Source organism: Staurois parvus, unplaced genomic scaffold (assembly GCF_062004578.1).
Source record: "Staurois parvus isolate SC_StPar_1 unplaced genomic scaffold, SC_StPar_1.0 ptg000191l, whole genome shotgun sequence".
Lineage (NCBI taxonomy): Eukaryota > Metazoa > Chordata > Amphibia > Anura > Ranidae > Staurois > Staurois parvus.
The window spans coordinates 2711889-2738146 of NW_028317987.1; the positions used below are offsets into that span (position 1 = coordinate 2711889).

Below are 26258 nucleotides of genomic sequence, written 5' to 3' on the forward strand. Positions count from 1 at the left end.
AGTCACATGACTGAGAAGATACTAAACCTCACCCTGGAGATCATCTACCTGCTGACCGGAGAGGTGAGGAGGATTCTGGGAGGTCACATGACATCACTCTTATCTCTATTAATAAAACACAGACCTGACCGGAGAGGTGAGGAGGATTCTGGGAGGTCACATGACATCACTCTCATCTCTATTAATAAAACACAGACCTGACCGGAGAGGTGAGGAGGATTCTGGGAGGTCACATGACATCACTCTTATCTCTATTATTAAAACAAAGACCTGACCGGAGAGGTGAGGAGGATTCTGGGAGGTCACATGACATCACTCTTATCTCTATTAATAAAACACAGACCTGACCGGAGAGGTGAGGAGGATTCTGGGAGGTCACATGACATCACTCTCATCTCTATTAATAATACATGGACCTGACCGGAGAAGTGAGGAGGATTCTGGGAGGTCACATGACATCACTCTCATCTCTATTAATAAAACACAGACCTGACTGGAGAGGTGAGGAGGATTCTGGGAGGTCACATGACATCACTCTCATCTCTATTAATAATACATGGACCTGACCGGAGAAGTGAGGAGGATTCTGGGAGGTCACATGACATCACTCTCATCTCTATTAATAAAACACAGACCTGACTGGAGAGGTGAGGAGGATTCTGGGAGGTCACATGACATCACTCTCATCTCTATTAATAAAACACAGACCTGACCGGAGAGGTGAGGAGGATTCTGGGAGGTCACATGACATCACTCATCTCTATTAATAACACACAGACCTGACCAGAGAGGTGAGGAGGATTCTGGGAGGTCACATGACATCTGTGACACAGGGTAAGTGGGACAGAACACACAAGGCAGACAGCAAACACTTAAAGCTTTTTTAAAACAGACAACAGTCACTCAATGGGGAGTAGTGCAGAGAGAGAGCCCAAAATACTTTGTAATTCAGCCCCGATGGGCAAAGTTAGTCTCTACAGCAGTTTGTAATCCAACAGGGAGGTAAGAAGCAGTTCATAAACAGGTCAGATAACACAGGAGAAGCATACACTCATGCAGAGCTGGTCCCAGATAGAGCTGGCAGCGTCTCAGGCAGAGCTGGTGTGGTAAGCTCAGGCAGAGCTGATGCGGCTTCTGGTGTCCCCTTTCCTCCAATGGGGCTCAGGCAGAGCCTGGACCACTAGAGTCCAGCTGCAGTTGGACCCCTCAGTGGCTGCCCAGCAGAATGGCTCAACAGGAGAGACCAACACTGACCTCTTAAACCCCCTGAACAGGACGAGAGGTGGAGGGGGGTCATTAGCAGGATGACAATGGAGGGACTGCCTTAATTGAGTTTAGGGACATTTTGGATGACAATGGAGAGAATAGACTGGAACAGAAATACAGTAATTGAATTTGTAGCTGTAAACAGGAGGACAGTGGGGAGGATATTATATTTAGGCAAAAGACTGGTTGGACAGGATGGACAAGGAAACACAATAATTGGATTTGTAGCTGTAAACAGGATAACAATGGGGAGGATACACTCATTGAATTTGGAACCTTTTGTGGAGGGGGTGTGTTAATTAAAGCTAGGGGCCTTTGGCACACAGGAGTAGAATACTAATTGGAGGATGTTCTTCCTATGGCCAAGAGGGATTAAAGGAACAAGGAATTAATAACTGGGCTGGCAGAGAACTTGTGACACTAAAGATCATTAATCAGGAATTAATAATTGGCCGAGCCCCTATACTGTGACACTCCTCCCCCTTACATTTTACAAGTGCTGATAAGGAGACCTCAACAGGTCTCCTTGGAGGCACTTGTGGGGTGTTATCACTTCTCCATCATCTTCTTCCGCGCTCTGGTCCTCCACTGCTGCTGCTGCCACCAGTCAGTGTGACGGAAGCGTAGGCAGGACAGAACACACAAAGAAGGAGAGCAAACAAAGCTTCACTGAACCATGAAAGAAACTCAACCAGGACAATCCATGGCACCCCGCAACATGCGGCCTGTAGGAACACCCACAGTGAGTGGGCTCACAGGGACTCAACGGTACTCTGGCTGTGGAGGCTGCCCTCAACACATCTCCCACACAGCATACTAGGGGCAACACCAGGCTCACAGGGATTAAACGGGACTCTGGCTGTGGAGGCTGCCCTCAACACTCTGGGAGTCTAACATGATATTCCTATTGGTTCCTCAATACAGAGATTTCCTCTCCTGAAGTCAGGTGATCATATGACCATCACAGTGCCTCCATGTGACTCTCTAAACCCTGAGAGACACAACATGCAGAAGATTCTAGAAGTCACCAAGAAGATGATGGAGCTGCTGACAGGAGAGGTGAGCGGTGCCGGGAATTCTGGGACATTCTCCAGTAACAGACAAGGGATGTGTCTGGATGGTGACTGTATCATTGTGTGTGTCAGGTTCCTATAAGGTGTCAGGGTGTCACTGTCTATTTCTCCATGGAGGAGTGGGAGTATTTAGAAGGACACAAGGATCTCTACAAGGACGTCATGATGGACAATCAGCCGCCCCTCACATCACCGGGTAAGAGGAGACTTTATTGTAAAGGAGAGAGCAGTACGGAGGATCCACCTAGATCCCCCATCATCTGATAAACACATAGAAACAATGGATTCAGTCAGTGTGTGTGTTTCCTACAGATGGATCCAGTCATGGGAACCCACCAGAGAGATGTCCCCGTCCTCTGTATTCCCGGGATTCCACACAGGAAGGTCACACCATCCCTCCCCATCATCAGGTAGATGATGACAATTATTGGTAGTTGTGATTTATACACAGCATGTTTGTTACAATGAATGTTTTATTATATCTTTCAGAGTGGAATCCTCGGGGATGATAATATTGATGTTAAAGAAGAGTATAAAGAGGAGGATGAGGAGTATGGAGTGATGGAGGAGTTTTCAGAAGGACACAAGGATATGATGGAGCCACCTAATACCAGGAACCCACCAGAGAGATGTCCCCGTCCTCTGTATTCCCGGGATTCCACACAGGAAGGTCACACCATCCCTCACTATTACAAGGTTGTGGGATGGAGCGTCTAGATCTAGAACATGGACTTGTAAAGATGATGTGTGGATATTTTATATGACCTTACATTTTACAGATGATATTCTCTCTCATTTCCTTGATTTAGAGTGGAGATCCAATCGATATAGAATTTGAGGTGAAAGCAGAAGAAGAGGCGTATGTGAGGGATGATCAGCAGTCTATGGAGGAGGATGGAATAACGGGGACATTTATAGAGGAGGACACTCCTACAGAGATCAGCACAGGTGGGTCATGAACACTAAATCCATTCCTCCACCCATACTGCTCACTGATTGGTCCAGAGTAGGGCGGGGACTGGGTGATATCAGCCTGTAATCCCCTGGTCACTTTCCTGAGCTGTGTTCCCCGTCCTGTATTCCTGGATTTCTTTCGGATAATCTTCCTTCTCTGTGCTGCAGACACAATTTATGTATCTAGACTGGATTTATGGAGGTTCTGGGGTTCAGCTGGCAGAAAAATGTTGATTTTCACCATACACCTAGGCACCTGGGACATGTGATTTGGATATTCTTCCCCATGGCCGGGTCTAGTAAGATCTCTGACAGAACATTTCTCCCAGGGGACCTTCTCTGTTGTCTGCTGGCTGTGCCGGGTGGAGGGATATGTCTGTAGTGTCTCAGACCCAAGTCACTGAGTGCAGTCTCAGGAGATGGGAGGCAGCGGTGTGGGATCTCTGCAACTTGTCTACAGTAAACGTTTAAGCTTCCACTAATTACCAATAATTTGAGTCCTGAAATTTACACTGTATAATTTATGGTATATTGCATGTTACACACACCTGACCCCTGCACTGTATACTCTATGTTGTACATTACATCATTCTGATACTATATAGTTCTAACTTTTGTATCCTATATAATAAGTTGTATATTACATTGGCCTTACTTTTCCACCCATTTCCTCCCAGCTGGACATTTTATATCGGATGATGTGATTGGAGCACAGACTTTTACATGGTGATAATAATGTGATAACATCCTCCAACTTTGGACCCTTAAACAGAAAGTGATAATGAGGGAGGAGTCAATACCCCAATGATGGTGGTCTTCAGGATCAGTTCAGTCTTCATCTTGGTTGTTCTCCCCCCATCCTCACTCTCTGACCTCTGGTGGGGCTCAGCCCCGCTGTTCTTCATGACTAAATCATGGAGTAAATAAGGAAGTGCAGTACTTCTTGTGTTCGGAAGATGGTGATGAGTGATAGAGGGGGTGGGGACCCTCATCCTATAATCCCCTCATCACTGTCCCTCCTATAAAAGACAGTTCTGGTTGTTTCCTCACTCTCTGACTGAGGTCCATGAATAAAGAAATGACCTGGTAGGAGGTCAGAGGAGCCATTTCCTAGTTCCCTTGAGGGTGGAATTGAAAGCTCCTTAGAGCCCAAGCTGCCTGATGTGGGCGGAGTCCTGGTTTGGGGGAACCAATCAGCTCCTGTCTAGTAATCCTCTTTGTCTTTGTATTTTAGTCCTTGGCTGGGAGATGAGGAAAACCTCCGAGGATTGTCTCACTTTGTCTCCAGACTGGAAAGTAGAAGATGAGGACATCACACAGTATAGTCCAGGAGAAAACCCGGCTCCCTCCAATGTCCATCCGGCACCACCCAGTGTAGATGGACCATCGGATTCCTCGTATCCTGAGGAACCTCAGACTGTGCTGGACCGGGCCGGCCTTCCAACAGGGAAGAGATTCTCCTGTACTGAGTGTGGGAAGGGGTTCTGTTCTAAATACCATCTTAATGTGCATAAAAGATCTCACACGGGGGAGAAGCCGTATTCCTGTCCTGAGTGCGGGAAATATTTTTCAGTGAAGTTTCATCTGCACAGACATCAGAGATCACACACGGGGGAGAAGCCGTATTCCTGTCCTGAATGCGGGAAATGTTTTTCACATAAGTTCCATCTTTGCAGACATCAGAGATCTCACACGGGGGAGAAGCCATATTCCTGTCCTGAGTGTGGGAAATGTTTTTCAGAGAAATCAAGTTTTCACACACATCAGAGATCTCACAAGAAGCCATATTCCTGTCCTGAGTGTGGGAAATGTTTTTCGGTGAAGTTTCGTCTGCACAGACATCAGAGATCTCACACAGGGGAGAAGCCATTTTCCTGTCCTGAGTGCGGGAAAAGTTTTTCAAGGAAGTTCGATCTTTCCACACATCAGAAATCTCACATGGAGAAGCCATATTCCTGTCCTGAGTGTGGGAAATGTTTTTCAGACAAGTCCAGTTATCACAAACATCAGAGATCTCACAAGAAGCCATATTCCTGTCCTGAGTGCGGGAAATGTTTTTCAGTGAAGTTCCGTCTGCGCAGACATCAGAGATCTCATACAGGGGAGAAGCCGTATTCCTGTCCTGAGTGCGGGAAATGTTTTTCAATGAAGTCCCATCTTTCCACACATCAGAAATCTCACACGGGGGAGAAGCCATATTCCTGTCCTGAGTGCGCAAAATGTTTTTCACGGAAGTTCAATCTTGTCAAACATCAGAGATCTCACATGGGAGAGAAGCCACTTTCCTGTCCTGAGTGAGTGAAATGTTCCTCACTGAAGTCCTTTCTTCCTGTACATCAGGGGTCCCACACAACCCTGGAGGTGTATTATTGCCTTGAGTGCGGGAAATGTCTTCTAGATTAATGTTGCTGTACATCCCAGCCTCATGTGGGGAAGAAGCACACCCTGATATACACCTCAGATATACTCCATGGCTGATCTTCATCATGGAAGAAACAGTTCATAAGGAGATCAGAGGTTCCCAAAGACATGGATGAAGTGTGGGACCGGATCGGCTATTGATAGCAGGAGAATAATAAAAATGGAGTCCTGACCTAGATCACTGGGCTGACTTCTCATTGGGGTGCTGCCTATATGCTAGAGATGGTCTTTACCTAAATGGAAGGGGGTCTGCTGTGCTGGGGGAGGGGTTTATGGGAAGGTTGGAGGAGTATATTAACTAGAATGGAGGGGGGAGGGAGAATTTGATTATAATGGGGTAGACAGATCAGATGGGTCAGTACTTATTGGGGGGTGGAATGGGGAAAGATGGGGGGAGGGCTATGGCAGATGATAAGAAGGTTCCCATGTTACAAACAACCAGTGGAATTGGTACCATTTGTATGAAAATAAAAAATACACAAAATCTATGTGAAAAAGGTGTCAGTGAATGGACAATGTGTCGGTGAATGAACAAGGTGTCAGTGAATGAAGTGTTTGTTCACCAATGCCAGAAGTCTGCCAGCACAATAGGTGAGTTGGAAGGTTTGGTGCATGAAGAGAACTAGGATTGAATTGGTATTGCTGAATCTTGGCTTCATTCATCACATGACTGGACCATTCATATTCTTGGCTAGGTTCTCTTTCGGAGAGACGGGGGAAATAGGAAAGGTGGTGGTGTCTGTCTCTATGTGAGAAGTGATCTCAGAGCGAGTGCGAAAGAGGACCTAGTTGATGGAGAGTGTGATGAGGCTGAAGTATTATGGGTGGAACTGCACATGGGGGGCGGTACTACAAAGGTCATCATTGGAGTTTGTTATAGGCCTCCCAGTGTTAATGAGGAGGTGGAGACTCAGCTCCTCCCACAGATGGAAAGGGCTGCAAGGGCTGGGACAGTGATAATAATGGGGGATGGTAACGACCCAGAAAGTGACTGGAGTAATGGTACTGCAGGAACAGTTAAAGGGCAAAAATGTATAAACCTACTACAGGACAATTTTATGGTTCAGTTCATAGAGGCCCCAACTAGGAATGATGCTCTGCTGGACCTTGTCATCTACATCCATGCAGAGCTTATTACGAATGTCCATATAAAAGAACATCTGGGTAGCAGTGACCATAACATGATTTCATTTATTGTTAGCTGTAAACAACGAGCACATACAGGAAAAATAAAAATGCTCAATTTTAATAGAGCTAATTTCCCAAGCCTGAGAGCTGCTCTCCAAGACTTAGACTGGGAGGGAATGTTGGCATCGATGAACACAACACAGAAATGGGAGTTTTTCAAAAAGACTGTATGTGACCACACTGCAAAATATATTCTCATGGGCAACAAGTATAAAAGGCTACAAATCCAACCTATGTGGCTGACGGCCAAAGTTACAAAAGCGATAGATAATAAGAAAAGAGCTTTTATTAAATATAACAATGAAGGAACGCGATCATCGTTTACACATTACAAAGAATTGAACAGAATATGCAAAAAGGAAATAAAGGCAAAAACTGAAAACAAACGACAGAAAGATATCAGGACGACCCCAAAACATTCCTCCAATATATGAATAGTAGAAAGGTCCGGTCCCAGCATGTAGGCCCTTTACAGAACCATCTAGAGGGGGGGGACAAAGAGAAGGACAATGTATGAAATCCCTTCTTCAGCTCTGTGTATACAAAGGAGTATGGGGGGGCTCTTGTCCATAATGGGCATTGTAATGGAACCGTCCCAGTCTGCGCTGAATCCTTCTGTTAGAATAATGCTTCCCCATCCGAACACCGACAACAGACACCACAGATTTGAAGTAAGCCAGAAAGTGGGCTACTTTATTTTAACACAGATACAAGATATATACACTCGGGGACAATCCCCCCTCCCTGCATAATGACACAGGGTGGGGCAATCTACAATTAGTAACGAGACACAGGTATTCAAACTTCACACCAGCAGACAGTCCCATCAGGAGGGAGGGCTGCTGGAGACACTTGCCACTAAGCCAATACATAAACACATACATCCCATAATATAGTCAGGTCCATAAATATTACATATTATCCATAAAAATTACAGCCTGAAGTCTGGAACGCATAGACATCACCAGACGCTGGGTGTCATCCCTGGTGATGCTCTGCCAGGCCTCTACTGCAACTGTCTTCAGTTCCTGCTTGTTCTTGGGGCATTTTCCCTTCAGTTTTGTCTTCAGCAAGTGAAATGCTCAATCGGATTCAGGTCAGGTGATGGACTTGGCCATTGCAGAACATTCCACTACTTTGGTTGCTTTTGCAGTCTGCTTTGGGTCATTGTCCATCTGCACTGTGAAGCGTCCAATGAGTTGTGAAGCATTTGGCTGAATATGAGCAGATAATATTCCCGAAACACTTCACAATTCATCCGGCTGCTTCTGTCAGCAGTCACATCATCAATAAATACAAGAGAAGCAGTTCCATTGGCAGCCATACATGCCCACGCCATGACACTACCACCACCATGATCACTGATGAGGTGGTATGCTTAGGATCATGAGCAGTTCCTTCTCCATACTCTTCTCTTCCCATCACTCTGGTACAAGTTGATGTCGGTCTCATCTGTCCATAGGATGTTGTTCCAGAACTGTGAAGGCTTTTTTACATGTCGTTTGGCAAACTCTAATCTGGCCTTCCTGTTTTTGAGGCTCACCAATGGTTTCCATCTTGTGGTGAACCCTCTGTATTCACTCTGGTGAAGTCTTCTCTGATTGGTGACTTTGACACACATACACCTACCTCCTGGAGAGTGTTCTTGATCTGGCCAACTGTTGTGAAGGGTGTTTTCACCACCAGGGAAAGAATTCTTCGGTCATCCACCACAGTTGTTTTCCATGGTCTTCCGGGTCTTTTGGTGTTGCTGAGCTCACCGGTGCGTTCCTTCTTTTTATGAATGTTCCAAACAGTTGTTTTGACCACGCCTAATTTTTTTGCTATCTCTCTGATGGGTTTGTTTTGTTTTTTCAGCCTAATGATGGCTTCACTGATAGTGACAGCTCTTTGGATCTCATCTTGAGAGTTGACAGCAACAGATTCCAAATGCAAATAGCACACTTGAAATGAACTCTGGACCTTTTATCTGCTCATTGTAATTGGGATAATGAGGGAATAACACACACCTGGCCATGGAACAGCTGAGAAGCCAATTGTCCCATTACTTTTGGTCCCTTAACAAGTGGGAGGCACATATGCAAACTGTTGTAAGTCCTACACCGTTCACCTGATTTGGATGTAAATACCCTCAAATTAAAGCTGACAGTCTGCAGTTAAAGCACATCTTGTTCATTTCAAATCCATTGTGGTGGTGTATAGAGCCAAAAATGTTAGAATTGTGTCCATGTCCCAATATTTATGGACCTGGCTGTAGTTTGCTCCCAAGCAAGACACACAGTAGAACAATGGGATGCAACCATATAACACCAAACAATCCACAACCCCCACCCCACCTAGCTCTTAGACATGTGATAGATATTTTAGGCCTGTAATAATTTGTAATATTATTGTGAACTTCTGATAGGGGGTATCAATTCCTGTAACTTATTTCCCATCTGTTGCATCACCTCAACACCCCCCTTAGATGTTTTCCTGTAGAGGTTTATGACAGTGGCGCCATCTGGCTGAATAATCCCCGGAGGCGTCATTTCTAACACCTCCTAGGGAGTATTGTCATAGCTTCTCCTGTGGGAACTGAATTCAGAGGAGGTACGCTTCGCTGGACATTGGCCTATCCTATATTCCATCTGATGAACTACAGTTGGCCAATGTCTTTCACAAATCACAGCGCCCCCATTGAACAGAAATAGCAAAATACAGGAACCTATTGAAGGGTGTGACTACCTGGAATGGAGGGGGGAGGGGTATAAAGTATGCCATTGCTCACATTTCTGCCCTTTGCCCCTCTTGTCTCTTTGGAAGCCCAGTCATCAGGATCTCTGCGTAATGTATTATTCTATGTTTCTTTTCTGTAACATTCTTTCCTGTAGTCTCTTTGTATCGGTGACATTCTTTCCTGTAGTCTCTTTGTATCGGTGACATTCTTTCCTGTAGTCTCTTTGTATCGGTGACATTTCTTCCTGTAGTCTCTTTGTATCGGTGACATTCTTTCCTGTAGTCTCTTTGTATCGGTGACATTCTTTCCTGTAGTCTCTTTGTATCGGTGACATTCTTTCCTGTAGTCTCTCTGTATTGGTGACATTCTTTCCTGTAGTCTCTTTGTATCGGTGACATTTCTTCCTGTAGTCTCTTTGTATCGGTGACATTCTTTCCTGTAGTCTCTCTTTGTATCGGTGACATTCTTTCCTGTAGTCTCTTTGTATCGGTGACATTCTTTCCTGTCGTCTCTTTGTATTGGTGACACTCTTTCCTGTAGTCTCTTTGTATCGGTGACATTTCTTCCTGTAGTCTCTCTGTATCGGTGACACTCTTTCCTGTAGTCTCTCTTTGTATCGGTGACATTCTTTCCTGTAGTCTCTTTGTATCGGTGACATTCTTTCCTGTAGTCTCTTTGTATCGGTCACATTCTTTCCTGTAGTCTCTTTATATCGGTGACATTCTTTCCTGTAGTCTCTTTGTATCGGTGACATTCTTTCCTGTAGTCTCTTTGTATCGGTGACGTTCTTTCCTGTAGTCTCTTTGTATCGGTGATGTTCTTTCCTGTAGTCTCTTTGTATCGGTGACATTCTTTCCTGTAGTCTCTTTGTATCGGTGACATTCTTTCCTGTAGTCTCTCTGTATCGGTAACATTCTTTCCTGTAGTCTCTTTGTATCGGTGACATTTCTTCCTGTAGTCTCTCTGTATCGGTAACATTCTTTCCTGTAGTCGTCTCTTTGTATCGGTGACATTCTTTCCTGTAGTCTCTTTGTATCGGTGACGTTCTTTCCTGTAGTCTCTTTGTATCGGTGACATTCTTTCCTGTCGTCTCTTTGTATTGGTGACACTCTTTCCTGTAGTCTCTTTGTATCGGTGACATTTCTTCCTGTAGTCTCTCTGTATCGGTGACATTCTTTCCTGTAGTCGTCTCTTTGTATCGGTGACATTCTTTCCTGTAGTCTCTTTGTATCGGTGACATTCTTTCCTGTAGTCTCTTTGTATCGGTGACATTCTTTCCTGTAGTCTCTCTGTATCGATAACATTCTTTCCTGTAGTTGTCTCTTTGTATCGGTGACATTTCTTCCTGTAGTCTCTATGTATCGGTAACATTCTTTCCTGTAGTCGTCTCTTTGTATCGGTGACATTCTTTCCTGTAGTCTCTTTGTATCGGTGACATTCTTTCCTGCAGTCTCTTTGTATTGGTGACACTCTTTCCTGTAGTCTCTTTGTATCGGTGACATTCTTTCCTGTAGTCTCTCTGTATAGGTGACATTCTTTCCTGTAGTCTCTTTGTATCGGTGACATTCTTTCCTGTAGTCTCTTTGTATCGGTGACATTCTTTCCTGCAGTCTCTTTGTATCGGTGACATTCTTTCCTGTAGTCTCTTTTTATCGTTGACATTCTTTCCTGTAGTCTCTCTGTATCGGTAACATTCTTTCCTGTAGTCGTCTCTTTGTATCGGTGACATTCTTTCCTGTAGTCTCTTTGTATCGGTGACATTCTTTCCTGCAGTCTCTTTGTATTGGTGACACTCTTTCCTGTAGTCTCTTTGTATCGGTGACATTCTTTCCTGTAGTCTCTCTGTATAGGTGTCATTCTTTCCTGTAGTCTCTCTGTATCTGTGACATTCTTTCCCGTAGTCTCTTTGTATCGGTGACATTCTTTCCTGTAGTCTCTCTGTATCGGTGACATTCTTTCCTGTAGTCTCTTTGTATCGGTGACATTCTTTCCTGTAGTCTCTCTGTATCGGTGACATTCTTTCCTGTAGTCTCTTTGTATCGGTGATATTCTTTCCTGTAGTCTCTCTGTATCGGTGACAGTCTTTCCTGTAGTCTCTTTGTATCGGTGACATTCTTTCCTGTAGTCTCTCTGTATCTGTGACATTCTTTCCTGTAGTCTCTTTGTATCGGTGACATTCTTTCCTGTAGTCTCTTTGTATCGGTGATATTCTTTCCTGTAGTCTCTTTGTATCGGTGACACTCTTTCCTGTAGTCTCTTTGTATCGGTGACATTCTTTCCTGTAGTCTCTCTGTATCGGTGACATTCTGTATTTGCATTGTAATATTACTACTGTTACAGTTATATCGGCTGCATTATATTTTGTTATATTCCATCATAGCAAGCTTCTTTTCTGTGTGAGTAAATGAGATCTTTATTTTTGCCCAGTTGTTATCCTTTGGTATAAACACTATTGGTAATATCTGGATGAGGATTGGCTGAATTAGACAAAAGGTTGTGATGACTTATTACATTTATAATCTGTATGGAACCAAGTAAATAAATGTGGGAGCAAAACCACCGAAACAAATGGAGCCCCTTGGTGAGGAAGTCTGAACGTTTAGGTAAATGTTACTTCTTGTGTGGAATACAGAGAATTATTTACATCTTTCTTCATTTTCATGTCTATCTTCCATGTTGTGTGAGATACCTAGACTAGTAAGCTTTGTCAGATGTCATTGTTACCTTTTGTCTTTAATAACACTTTGATGAGATGATTATGAACAGTATAATTGACATAAAATTGTACTGAGAGTGAATGAGGAAACATCCTAACTGCTGGGTGCAGCTATTGCAGCGGGGTGTGAGTGTGGATGAAAGGGATCTGACTGGACTCTTGGAGGCAGGGAAATAAAACGTAGGATCTGTGCCAATCTGCCTAAAGCAGGTCCAGTTGACCCTCCAATGAGATTAGGTCAAGACGCTTTCCAATCTTTGCGACTGAAATGCACCTGTGGGCCTAAATCACATGGAATGATCTTGTTGTGTATGGATCTGTCCTCTGTAATCTACTAACTGTGGATTGTAAGCGTGTAGTTAGATCTGTGAACAACAGCTATATTGTAACTACTACACCCCATACTGCAAGTAGCTGTGCCTCCATTACCCGCCTGCTGGACTCCAAGCACTCACATTCTGATTATTCACGTTTGCTCTAATCCTTCTTGGGATAATAGGAGCAATTTAGGAAAACATCTGTCAGAATACTTCAGAAAGGTCCTCGGGGGGGATTGAACTATTGGCAAGTTCAGGAGCTCCCCAGGCTGTTTGAAGGACTATAGTCAGAACAGGGAAACATTAAAAGTTTGTTCTGACAAGTAGTGAAAAGCAGCAACGGTGACAGGGGGGTACCTGTCACCCCAATCACTGGCCAGAGATTAGCTACCTCTGGGGGCAACCGCTTAACCCCCCTAGTGGTCTGATTATGTCCATATTTCTGTGCTCAAAGCGGTACATTATTTTCAATGGAAATATGTTGTTTTTTTATTGTAGGCTGTAATTCTTAGGAATAACTCACTGAAATCTGACCGAACAAGAGTCTAGTAAACATGCCGGGGATGTTAAAATTTGAAACACAAAATCATAAATTATAATTTAATAAATAATCATACAAAATAATAATATAATAATAATAAATATAATTCAATAATATAATCAAACCAAAAACACTGAAATTTGAAATATAGCGCCAAGTTCGCACATCGCTGAGCTCAGTCGCAGAATCGTTTTCAGTGTCTGATGACAAATTTCCCCCACGAATCATTATCACTCAATTCTGCAAGTGGTTCTAATTTAAATAATAAATGTAAACCCCAGTGAATGATATCAATAGCAGATCAATATATTCCAAAGTCTACATCATCGCATCTTAAGAATGTAGTCCTGGGAAATAGCTGATTGAATAGGAGCTGCTATTATACAATAGCCCAAAATGTATCAAATTTGTGAAACTAAATATATAACCACAATAATAGCGTTCACCACAAAACAATTGAAATTAATAAAAATAATAATAATAATAGTAATCCAACCACCAAATATAATAATGTGTGCAAAAACAATAAATATTGGATCCTAAATAAAGTCCATGAAATAAAGTCCATATAGAGCATATATGATCGTCAATCAATGAAGTTCTGGGATCCTATAAACTTCCTTCACCAGTGGATGATCCAGCGCTCAGCACCCCATCAAAGTGCAAACTCACCAGAGACTGGGGAACAACCAGCATATCTTTATATACTCAGCAGGTATGATAAACTCCGCAGCATATCATTTGTAATCAGCAGACGACCCCAATGAGCTCTATAGGTCACATGTGAACAAAGTAAAAAACATTCTCCATAGCGCAATACCGTGTCAGAAAATGTATTCCAACAGAATACCCCATAATAACCGCACTCACATTATGTCAGTACAGCAAAGCCTTGTATATTAAAATATTTCAGCCTGCAGCGCTTAGTACACCACTTCCTACACACACAGTGGTGTCTCACCAGCCTTCAACAGATGACAAGGTTGTGGTCACATGGTCCGGACACATGATACGGCATGCATGATGACGTCACTGCTGGATCACGCCCTAACACGTTTCGTCACACGACTTCGTCCGAGGGTGTGATCAGCAGTGGATTTAAGCGAGCTCTTAAAGAGCCGCCTCTGTTCTCATTGGTTCATTATATTGGCAACACCTTATAAGAAATCAAGACAAGATGACACATATCTCAAATGATTGGCTCAATAGATTACCAATATCAAAGAGGAATAAAAATGATTCATCAGCGCCATCTTGTGTTTGATCAACAGAGGACAGCAAAATATGTTTGTATATCATTAACCACTTGCCCTCCAGAGGATTTACCCCCCTTAATGACCACGCCTCTTTTTGCTACTCGGCACTGCACTAATTCAACTGATAATTGCGCGGTCATGCAATGCTGCACCCAAATGAAATTTACGGCCTTTTTTTCACACAAATAGAGCTTTCTTTCGGTGGTATTTGATCACCTGTGCACTTGTAATTTTTTGTGCTATAAACAAAAGACCAAAAATTTTGAAGAAAAACAATATTTTTTACTTTTGGCTATAAAAATATATAGGAAACTCAAAGTTAGTTATAAATTTAGGCCAAAATGTATTCTGCTCCATGTTTTTGGTAAAAAATCCCAATAAGTGTATATTGATTGCTTTGTGTGATAGTTATAGCGTCTACAAACTATGGGACAGATAATGGAATTTACACCATTTCTTTGCTATACAGCGCTGTGCTAGTTTACCGGACAATTGCGCGGTCATGCAATACGGTACATAAATGAATTTATGTCCTTTTTTCACAGAAATAGAGCTTTCTTTTAGTGATATTTGATCACCTTTGCGCTTTTTATTTTTGGCGCTATAAACAAAAAAAATTTTGAGAAAAAAATGTTTTTTGGAAAAAAACAATATTTTCTTGTTTCTGTCATAAACAATATCTAAAAAAACTAAAATTTCATCATAAATTTAGGCCAAAATTTATTCTGCTACATGTTTTTGGTTACAAAAATCCCAGTAAGTGTATATTGATTGCTTTGTGATAGTTATAGAGTCTACAAACTATGGGAGAGATAATGGAATTTACAGCTTTTACTTTCTGACTGCCCATCATATTTCTTGAGGTGCTAAAATACCAGAGGAGTACAAACACCCTCAAATGACCCCTTTATGGAAAGTAGACACCCCAAGGAATTTAAAAAGAGGCATGGTGAGTATTTTGCAGATCTCATTTTTTCTCACAAGGTTTTGAAATATAAAAAAAGAAAAGAAAAAATGTTTTTGTTTTTTTCTTCAATTTTCTACACTACCAGATGCTTCTCGGGGCAGCAGTTCCTCTGAGCTCCAAAAGGTGGTGATCTCACTTCTACCCAGTCAGGAAGTCTCTATAGAAGACAGGAAGTGATGTCAGGTATAGACAGGAAGTGATGTCAGGTACAGACAGGAAGTGACCTGGAATAAAGACAAAGTTCCATGTGGCACAAAGAAAAAGAGACATTGGTGGAAGTAGCAGCAGAGGAGGTAATAAGATGTTATTTCCTATTTACACACAGTAACCCCCCATCATATCCATCCTCTTCCTTCAAAGTCACGTCTGTCCTCTTCCTCCATAGTCACGTCCATCCCCTTCCCCCATTGTCACGTCCGTTTTCTTCCCCCATAGTCCCGTCCGTCCTCTTCCTCCATAGTCCCGTCCGTCCTCTTCCTCCATAGTCACATCTGTCCTCTTCCTCCATAGTCATGTCTGTCCTCTTCCTCCATAGTCATGGTGATGTCTTTTATCTCCAGCAGATGATGATACACACATATATAGTGTGGGAACCCAGATTAACCCCTCAAGGGGGAGGAGTTGATGATAATATATTTGCTCCCAAAGCTGGCCTACATGGTTCAGTTTTATCGTTCAGCCAGCGGGATGAGAGAAAAAAATATTATTATTATTATTATACAGGATTTATGGCGCCAACAGTTTGCTCAGCGCTTTACAATATAACGGGAGACAATACAGCAACAATACAGATCAATACAAGAGGGATAGGAGGGCCCTGATCCTGGGAGCTTACAATCTAGGAGGGAGGGGCTAGTGGTACAAAAGGTAGTAACTGTGGGGGATGGAGTGGTTGGAAGAGTAGAAGATTCCATTATTAGCTGAGGGCAGGAGAGGCTTCCCTGAAGAGAGAGGTTTTCAGAGATCACCTAAAAGTGAGCAGAGTAGGCGATAGTCTGATAAATTGGGGTAGAGAGTTCCAGAGGATGGGAGAAGTCCTGGAGATGAGCATGGGAGGAGGAGACAAGGGAGCTAGAGAACAGGAGGTCTTGTGAAGAGCAAAGAGTACGGTTTGGGTGATATTTAGAGACAAGATTGGTGATGTAATTTGGGGCGGAGTTATAAATGGCTTTATATGTTATTGTTTTGAATTTTATCCGTTGGGCAAGGGGAAGCCAGTGGAGGGATTGGCAGAGAGGGGTGGAGGACACTGAGTGGAGGCCAGTGGAGGGATTGGCAGAGAGGGGTGGAGGACACTGAGTGGAGGCCAGTGGAGGGATTGGCAGAGAGGGGTGGAGGACACTGAGTGGAGGCCAGTGGAGGGATTGGCAGAGAGGGGTGGAGGACACTGAGTGGAGGCCAGTGGAGGGATTGGCAGAGAGGGGTGGAGGACACTGAATAGAGGCCAGTGGAGTGATTGGCATAGAGGGGTGGAGGACACTAAATGGAGGCCAGTGGAGGGATTGGCAGAGAGGGGTGGAGGACACTGAGTGGAGGCCAGTGGAGGGATTGGCAGAGAGGGGTGGAGGACATTGAATGGAGGCCAGTGGAGGGATTGGCAGAGAGTGGTGGAGGTCAGTGGAGGGATTGGCAGAGAGGGGTGGAGGACACTGAGTGGAGGCCAGTGGAGGGATTGGCAGAGAGGGGTGGAGGACATTGAATGGAGGACATTGAATGGAGACCAGTGGAGGGATTGGCAGAGAAGGGTGGAGGTCAGTGGAGGGATTGGCAGAGAGGGGTGGAGGACGCTGAGTGGAGGCCAGTGGAGGGATTGGCAGAGAGGGGTGGAGGACACTGAGTGGAGGCCAGTGGAGAGATTGGCAGAGAGGGGTAGAGGACACTGAGTGGAGGCCAGTGGAGGGATTGGCAGAGAGGGGTGGAGGACACTGATTGGAGGCCAGTGGAGGGATTGGCAGAGAGGGGTGGCAGATACAGAATGGTTAGTAAGGTGGATGAGTCTGGCAGCAGCATTCATGATAGACTGAAGAGGGGATAGCCTGCGATGAGGTTGGCCAATGAGGAGGGAGTTACAATAGTCAAGGCGAGATAAAACAAGGGAGGGAATAAGTTGCTTAGTGGTTTCTGAGGTTAGGAACGGGCGTATCTTGGAGATGTTGTTTAGGTGAAGTCTACAAGATTTGGACAACAATTGGATTTGGGACTGAAAGGACAGATTGGAGTCTAGTATTACACCAAGTACCCTGGCATGAGGGGAAGGACTGATGGTTGTATTATTGATCTTGATGGAGAAGTCAGGGGAGGGGGCACAGGCTGGGGGGAATACTAAGAGCTCAGTTTTTGAAAGATTGAGTTTGAGGAAGTGGAGTGACATCCATGCCGATATGTCACTTAGTAGGTAAGTAATATGAGAGAGGAGACTGAAGGGGTGAGGTGAGGAGGAGACTGAAGGGGTGAGGTGAGGAGACTGAAGGGGTGAGGTGAAGAGGAGAAAGATAGATTTGTGTGTCATCAGCATAGAGATGGTACTTGAAGCCGTGGGAGTTTATCAAGTGACCAAGGGAGGAGGTGTAGATGGAGAAGAGAAGGTGTCCAAGGACAGAACCCTGAGGGACCCCTACAGAAAGAGGGAGTGAAGAGGAGGAGGCAGCATTATAGGTTACACTGAAGGAGCGCTGCGATAGGTAGGAGAACAAGGAGAGAGCAGAGTCTCGGAGGCCAAAAGAGTGGAGTTTTTTTTTGAGGAGGAGATGGTCAACAATATCAAAAGCAGCAGAGAGGTGAAGTAGTAAGAGTATGGAGTGGTGGCCATTGGTTGGGATGAGTACGGAGTAGTGGCCATTGGTTGGGATGAGAATGGAGTAGTGGCCATTGGTTGGGATGAGTATGGAGTAGTGGTCATTGGTTGGGATGAGTATGGAGTAGTGGCCATTGGTTGGGATGAGAATGGAGTAGTGGCCATTGGTTGGGATGAGTCCGGAGTAGTGGCCATTGGTTTAAGCAGTTAGTAGATCATTAGTGAGGTTTAGTAGGGCAGTTTCAGTGGAGTGTAGCAAGCGAAAGCCAGACTAAAGGGTCAAGAAGGTTGTTGTCGCTGAGGTAGGAGCTCAGGAGATTGTAGACTAAGAGTTTACAGGTAAATGGCAGCAGGGAGATGGGTCTTAAGTTGTTCAGGTTGGTGGGGTCCAGGGAAGGCTTTTTAAGTTTGGGAGTGATGTGCGCATGCTTTAGAGGGGAGGGGAAGGCACCATTAGAGAGGGAAAGATTGAAGATGTGAGTGAGGGAGCATAGGATGGAAGAGGGTGACCGTAGTAGTTGTGAGGGGGCAGGTTGTTAGACGGGCTTCTGAGAAAACCTTAGTGACCTCTTCAGTAGTAGTGAGGTCAGAAGAGGAAAGTGTTGAGGGAGGTTTAGTATAAGGTATGGTAAGTGGGATGGATGTCTGTGCAGTGGTGATGCCCCTATGAATTGCGTCAATCTTGTTTTTGAAATGATTTGCAATCTCATGAACAGTGAGTGAGGTACTGGGTGGAGGTGGAGAAAGTAGAGAGTTAAAAGTAGAGAAGAGACGATGAGGACTGGATGACAAGGTATTAATAAGGGTGACAAAGTCGTCTTGTTTGGCAGCATAGAGGGAGGAATTGTATGTGAAGAAAGCAGATTTATATCGGGTGAATGCTTGCTGGGATTTGGTTTTACGCCACAATCACTCCAGCGCACGACTATGTCGTTTAAGATGTCTGGTGTGGTCAGTCTGCCACGGATGTAATGGTCGGAGCCTGATGCTTCGTGTTGTTAGAGGAGCAAGTGAGTCCAGTGTGGATGACAGTGAACTGTTGTAGACAGCAGTGGCCAGGTCAGGGCAGGACAGGGGAGAGATTCTGTCATAGAGGAGGTCAGTTGCAGAGTGGAAAGGAGCCGGGTTCAAGTTGTGAAGGTTTCTGCGGGTAATTGTTGGCTGCTTGGAGGGATAGGTGTTTGAAGACGAGGAGACTGTGAAGGTGATGAGATTGTGATCAGAGAGAGGAAAGGGGGTGTTTGTGAGGTTGTAGGGAGTGCAAAGATGGGAGAAAACAAGGTCTAATGTATTCCCATCAGAGTGAGTGGAGGACCGTGTCCATCAGAGTGAGTGGAGGACGGTATACATTGTGCTAATGCAAAAGATGAGGTTATGTGGAAGAGTTGGGATGTAGCCGGGTTGTTGACATTAATAGGAATGGTAAAATCTCTGATGATAATAGTGGGTAGTTCAGAGGGGAGAAAGTAGGGTAGCCAGGCAGAGAAGTCATCAAGAAAGCGGGACACGGGTCCAGGAGGCCGATAGATCACTGCAATCCTCAGAAAGATCGGAGAGAACAGCCAAATGCAGTGAGTCTCAAAAGAAGAGAAGGATAGAGAGGGAGGGTTAGGGGGGAATTTAAAGGTGCTGAGTGGGGATAGAAGCAAACCAACCCCACCACCTTTCTGACCACTGGGTCTGGGTGAGTGGGTCCAGAGGAGGCCGCCATAGGGAAGTGCTGCGGGGGAAGCAGAATCTGCTGCTTGGAGTCAGGTTTCTGTAATTGCTAGTAGGTTAAGGGAGCCGGAGACAAAAAGGTCATGGAAGGAAATAGAAGCGATTTCCCCAACTACACACTGAAGGTGGAGGGGGGAATCCTCCCTGCGGCACTCTTGTATTCTGACAATGGGGGGACTCCTCCGCTCTCAGAATACACGGCTGAGCCGTGAAGCTATTGGCTGCAGCCGCTGGGGGAGTTGCTTTTATCCGGCAGTGGCCACACATGGATGGAAATGTGAGCGATCCCTGCTGAACCAGCTGAATTTCCATGGATCTATGGTCACCTTCAGTGACTTCCTCCCCTCCCCCTCATTCCTTCATGATGGAAGTCATGCTGAGATCATCTCCCATTGGCTGAGCAATATTCTCATTTGTCTCTCAGCTCCTTCTTGCTATTCCTCGTCCTGCCTGTTGTTTCCTTGGATTGATTTTCTGTGTAGTGACCCCGGCTTGGTCTCTTGGATGCGCTCGTCTGTTGCTTGCCCTGACCTTTCTCCTGATTCCTGGATCTCCTCCTCATCTCTCCTCCATATCCTCTTACACAGCTTTTCTCCACACCTGCAGTGACCCTGGGGGGAGGAAACTTGGCACCAGCACGCCGCCAAATCCATCCCCACCATTAGGGGCTCTGGAGACAATTGTCTGCTATTTACACTCCGTTCCTCCGCACGTCACCTGATCACATGACAGCTTACTTCCACAGATTCCGGACAGATTTCTGGATGGTAAAGGTCAAAGGTCACTCTTCAGTTTAGGAGAGGTAGGACGCACCCAGGAACAAGGATTTGGTTTGCATAGGAGCCTCATATAGAGGACCCCTCAAATCTCCCCATCCAAATGTCCCTCCATCCAGAGTCTATATGTCCTATGACATCACACTGACCTCACAGCTCCTCCTCCCAATGTCCCTCCATCCGGAGTCAGAGAATCCTATGACATCACACTGACCTCCAAGCTCCTCCCCCCAATGTCCCTCCATCCAGAGTCAGAGAATCCTATGACATCACAGTGACTTCACAGCTCCTCCCCCAATGTCCCTCCATCTGACTTTTTTCTGATGCTCTTAGGATGTGGGGCCCCTTGGTATCCTCACATGTAAAGTGGGACTGTTGGTCCTGCGTTGTATGTAATGACATCAGAATGCTGCAACAAGCCTATACCCTGCGTAGTGTGGGGGTCCTGTGGGGGGAATTATACCTCAGCCTGAAGTGGGGCTTTAATAAAATGGAGACCTGAATGGAGAGGTGAGGAGGATTCTGGGAATATCATTTGATGTGACTCTTTGTGATCAGATGTAGAGTTTTCCTCCTGTGAAGTCTGGAGATCATATGACATCACATTGCCTCCACCTCCCTCCCTGATAGAAGAGAGAAAGAAGAAGAAGATTCTAGAAGTCACCAGAGAGATCACTGAGCTGCTGACAGGAGAGGTGAGCGGTGCCGGGAATTCTGGGACATTCTCCAGTAACAGACAAGGGATGTGTCTGGATGGTGACTGTATCATTGTGTGTGTCAGGTTCCTATAAGGTGTCAGGGTGTCACTGTCTATTTCTCCATGGAGGAGTGGGAGTATTTAGAAGGACACAAGGATCTCTACAAGGACGTCATGATGGACAATCAGCCGCCCCTCACATCACCGGGTAAGAGGAGACTTTATTGTAAAGGAGAGAGCAGTACGGAGGATCCACCTAGATCCCCCATCATCTGATAAACACATAGAAACAATGGATTCAGTCAGTGTGTGTGTTTCCTACAGATGGATCCAGTCATGGGAACCCACCAGAGAGATGTCCCCGTCCTCTGTATTCCCGGGATTCCACACAGGAAGCTCACACCATCCCTCACTATTACAAGGTTGGTGGGATGGGGAATCTAGAACATGGACTTGAAAGATGATGTGTGGATTGTTTATGTGAGCTTTTTTTTTACAGATGATATTTTCTCTCATTTCCTTGATTTAGAGTGGAGATCCAATCGATATAGAATTTGAGGTGAAAGCAGAAGAAGAAGAGGCGTATGTGAGGGATGATCAGCAGTCTATGGAGGAGGATGGAATAACGGGGACATTTATAGAGGAGGACACTCCTACAGAGATCAGCACAGGTGGGTCATGAACACTAAATCCATTCCTCCACCCATACTGCTCACTGATTGGTCCAGAGTAGGGCGGGGACTGGGTGATATCAGCCTGTAATCCCCTGGTCACTTTCCTGAGCTGTGTTCCCCGTCCTGTATTCCTGGATTTCTCTCGGATAATCTTCCTTCTCTGTGCTGCAGACACAATTTATGTCTCTAGACTGGATTTATGGAGGTTCTGGGGTTCAGCTGGCAGCAAAATGTTGATGTTCACAATAGGTGTTGATTGACCTGGGACATGTGTATTGGGTCTTCTACCCCTTATCCTGGGGATAACAGGATCTCTGACAGAACATTTCTCCCAGGGTTCCTTGCTCTGTGGTCTGCTGGCTGTGCCGGGTGGAGGGATATGTCTGTAGTGTCTCAGACCCAAGTCACTGAGTGCAGTCTCAGGAGATGGGAGGCAGCGGTGTGGGATCTCTGCAACTTGTCTACAGTAAACATTTAATCTTCCACTGATTACTGAATACCAATATTATGAGTCCTGACCCTTACACTGTATAATTTATATTGTACATTACATCCTCCTGACCCCTGCACTATATACTCTATGTTGTACATTCCATCCTCCTGACCCCTGCACTATATACTCTATGTTGTACATTACATACTCCTGACCCCTGCACTATTTACTCTATGTTGTACATTACATACTCCTGACCCCTGCACTATATACTCTATGTTGTACATTACATACTCCTGACCCCTGCACTATATACTCTATGTTGTACATTACATCCTCCTGACCCCTGCACTATATACTCTATGTTGTACATTACATCCTCCTGACCCCTGCACTATATACTCTATGTTGTACATTACATACTCCTGACCCCTGCACTATATACTCTATGTTGTACATTACATACTCCTGACCCCTGCACTATATACTCTATATTGTACATTACATACTCCTGACCCCTGCACTATATACTCTATGTTGTACATTACATACTCCTGACCCCTGCACTATATACTCTATGTTGTACATTACATACCTCTGACCACTGCACTATATACTCTATGTTGTACATTACATACTCCTGACTTCTGTTCTCCCCCCTCCCCCCCACTGCTATATATACACATAATATGGATTCTCTTTTGTTCCCCCCATTTCCTCCCAGCTGGACATTTTATATCAGATGATGTGATTGGAGCACAGACTTTTACATGGTGATAATAATGTGATAACATCCTCCAACTTTGGACCCTTAAACAGAAAGAGGTAATGAGGGAGGAGCCAATACCCCAATGATGGTGGTCTTCAGGATCAGTCCAGTCTTCATCTTGGTTGTTCTCCCCCCATCCTCACTCTCTGACCTCTGGTGGGGCTCAGCCCCGCTGTTCTTCATGACTAACTTCTGGTTGTTTCCTCACTCTCTGACTAAGGTCCATGAATAAAGAAATGACCTGGTAGGAGATCAGAGGAGCCATTTCCTAGTTCCCTTGAGGGTGGAATTGTAAGCTCCTCAGAGACCAAGCTGCCTGATGTGGGCGGAGTCCTGGTTTGGGGGAACCAATCAGCTCCTAGTCTAGTAATCCTCTTTGTCTTCGTATTTTAGTCCATGGCCGGGAGATGAGGAAAACCTCCGAGGATTGTCTCACTTTGTCTCCAGACTGGAAAGTAGAAGATGAGGACATCACACAGTATAGTCCAGGAGAAAACCCGGCTCCCTCCAATGTCCATCCGGCACCACCCAGTGTAGATGGACCATCGGATTCCTTATATCCTGAGGAACCTCAGACTGTGCGGGACCGGGCCGGCCTTCCAACAGGGAAGAGGTTCTCCTGTCCTGAGTGCGGGAAAGGTTTCCATTTTAAATCCCATCTAAATATTCATAAAAGGTCTCACACGGGGGAAAAACCATATTCCTGTTCTGAGTGCGGGAAATGTTTTTCACATAAGTGCAATCTTGACACACATCAGAGATCTCACACGGGGGAGAAGCCGTATTCCTGTCCTGAGTGCGGGAAATGTTTTTCACATAAGTGCAATCTTGATACACATCAGAGATCTCACACTGGGGAGAAGCCGTATTCCTGCCCTGACTGTGGGAGATGTTTTTCACAAAAGTCCAGTCTTAACAATCATCAGAGATCTCACACAGGAGTAAAGCCATATTCCTGTTCAGAGTGTGGGAAATGTTTTTCACATATTTCCGGCCTTTACAGACATCAGAGATCTCACACAGGGGAGAAGCCACATTCTTGTCCAGAGTGTGGGAAATGTTTCTCAGACAAGTCCTCTCTTTACACACATCAGAGATCTCACACAGGGGAGAAGCCATATTCCTGTCCAGGGTGTGGGAAATGTTTCTCAGACAAGTCCTATCTTTACACACATCAGAGTTTGCACACAGGGGAGAAACCGTATTCCTGTTCTGAGTGCGGGAAATGTTTTTCAGTGAAGTCCACTCTTTACAGACATGAGAGATCTCACACGGGGGAGAAACCGTATTCCTGTTCTGAGTGCGGGAAACATTTTGCATGGAAGTCCCATTTTTACACACATCAGAGATTGCACACGGGGGAGAAGCCATATTCTTGTCCTGAGTGCGGGAAATGTTTTGCACGAAAAACAGATCTTGTCAAACATGAAAGGTCTCACACAGGTGAGAAGCCATATTCCTGTCCTGAGTGCGGGAAATGTTTTTCACAGAAGTCCTATCTTTCCATACATCAGAGATCTCACACGGGGGAGAAGCTGTATTCCTGTCCTGAGTGTGGGAAATGTTTTTCAGTGAAATCGCGTCTTTCCAGACATCAGAGATCTCACACGAGGAGAAGCCACTTTCCTGTCCTGAGTGAGGGAAATGTTCCTCACTGAAGTCCTGTCTTCCTGTACATCAGGGGTCCCACACAACCCTGGAGGTGTATTAGTGCCTTGAGTGCGGGAAATGTCTTCTAGATGAATGTTGCTGGACATCCCAGCTCTCATGTGGGGAAGAAGCACACCCTGATATACACCTCAGATATACTTTATGGCTGATCTTCATCATGGAAGAAACAGTTCATAAGGAGATGAGAGGCCCCCAAAGACATGGATGAAGTGTGGGACCGGGTTGGCCATTGATGACAGGAGAATAAAAATGGAGTCCTGCCCTGTGATTCAGGCATCTCCAGCAAGGCTCCCACTTTCCATTCATCATACATCTGCATCAGAGGCTGGTCATCAGCTCTGAGGAAAGGGATTTGTCCCCGAAACGCGTCAGCCATTTGACCGCACTGACAGTGAGGACACCTTACCTGCCGTTGTGGCCATCCATGCTTTTTAGATACATGCTTCGTCTGGAAGTGTTTTTATTTTGTAGTCCTTACAATAAACCTTGGATAATGCGCTAGGTGTTGCGCCTCCTGTTTTCTCTTTATCCTGCCCTGTGATTGGCTGAGTACATTTGTGGTGGGAGATTTCACAAACACTGGAGGTCTATTATTGATACTTTGTGGACAAATGTTCCAAGCACTCATTAGGCCCACAGTTGTAGGTGAGGACAATACTTGCATGGTGGGGGATCACTGAAGAGGTGGGTGGTAATAAAATGGCCCAATTCTAGAAGAGTGACTGATGGTGTACACATGGAAGCAATGGAATTGTGTGTATCCCGGGAATGAAGGAGTGATTGGTGAATGCACATATTGGGACTTTCCCGTGTCTTTCTCCATACATGTTTCTTCTTGTATGTTTCCCGTGATACAAATGTCTGTGTATATGATCGGCACATGATGGTCTGTCTATGACAAACGTTTTATTGATCTGATCGTTTCCATGGTGATTGTGGACACATTGTGATTGGTTGATGGGGGATGGAAAGCACAGAGAGCAGGAAGTAGAGCGCCATCCTTTCTACCTTTCTCTATTCCTAGTTCAGATTTGTAGCAGAAATCCCCAACATGTAGCAATACACGGACAATTGATATCAGACAATGAGGCAGAGGAAGGCCAATCATGAAGCTGGGGGTGGTGCAGCATAGACTGTAACAGGGTCCTCCAGGAGTGCAGCTCACACTGCGGGCAGAACTCCTCCTACTGGGACATTCAGGCTTCACACAGCTACAGCTGCACTCCCGGGACTGCCATGCCTGGACTGTATATGGGGCGGGTGTGGAGGGATGAGGAGCAGGGATTGGCTAATGGAAAGTGGGAGCA

At 45.1% G+C, this 26258-nt stretch overlaps 2 protein-coding genes across 2 annotated transcripts in view; one reads left to right on the forward strand and one right to left on the reverse strand.

Moving 5' to 3' along the window:
- The window catches only part of LOC149461864 (uncharacterized), a 309357-nt gene that overhangs the window by 34903 nt on the left and 248196 nt on the right, over positions 1-26258 (reverse strand). The gene's annotated exons all lie outside the window — the stretch shown is intronic.
- Positions 816-25455, forward strand: LOC149461866 (uncharacterized). Its single transcript, XM_089677698.1, has 5 exons — positions 816-834; positions 2652-2749; positions 3149-3287; positions 4528-5558; positions 23964-25455. Exons 1-5 carry the CDS (start codon positions 816-818, stop codon positions 24936-24938), a joined length of 2262 nt encoding a protein of 753 aa, XP_089533824.1. The 3' UTR covers positions 24939-25455.

Coding starts and splice junctions, on each gene's coding strand:
- LOC149461866 (XM_089677698.1), top strand. Junction 2,750..3,148: donor CCATCCCTCCCCATCATCAG/GTAGATGATGAC, acceptor TCCTTGATTTAG/AGTGGAGATCCAATCGATAT. Junction 3,288..4,527: donor TCCTACAGAGATCAGCACAG/GTGGGTCATGAA, acceptor TTTGTATTTTAG/TCCTTGGCTGGGAGATGAGG.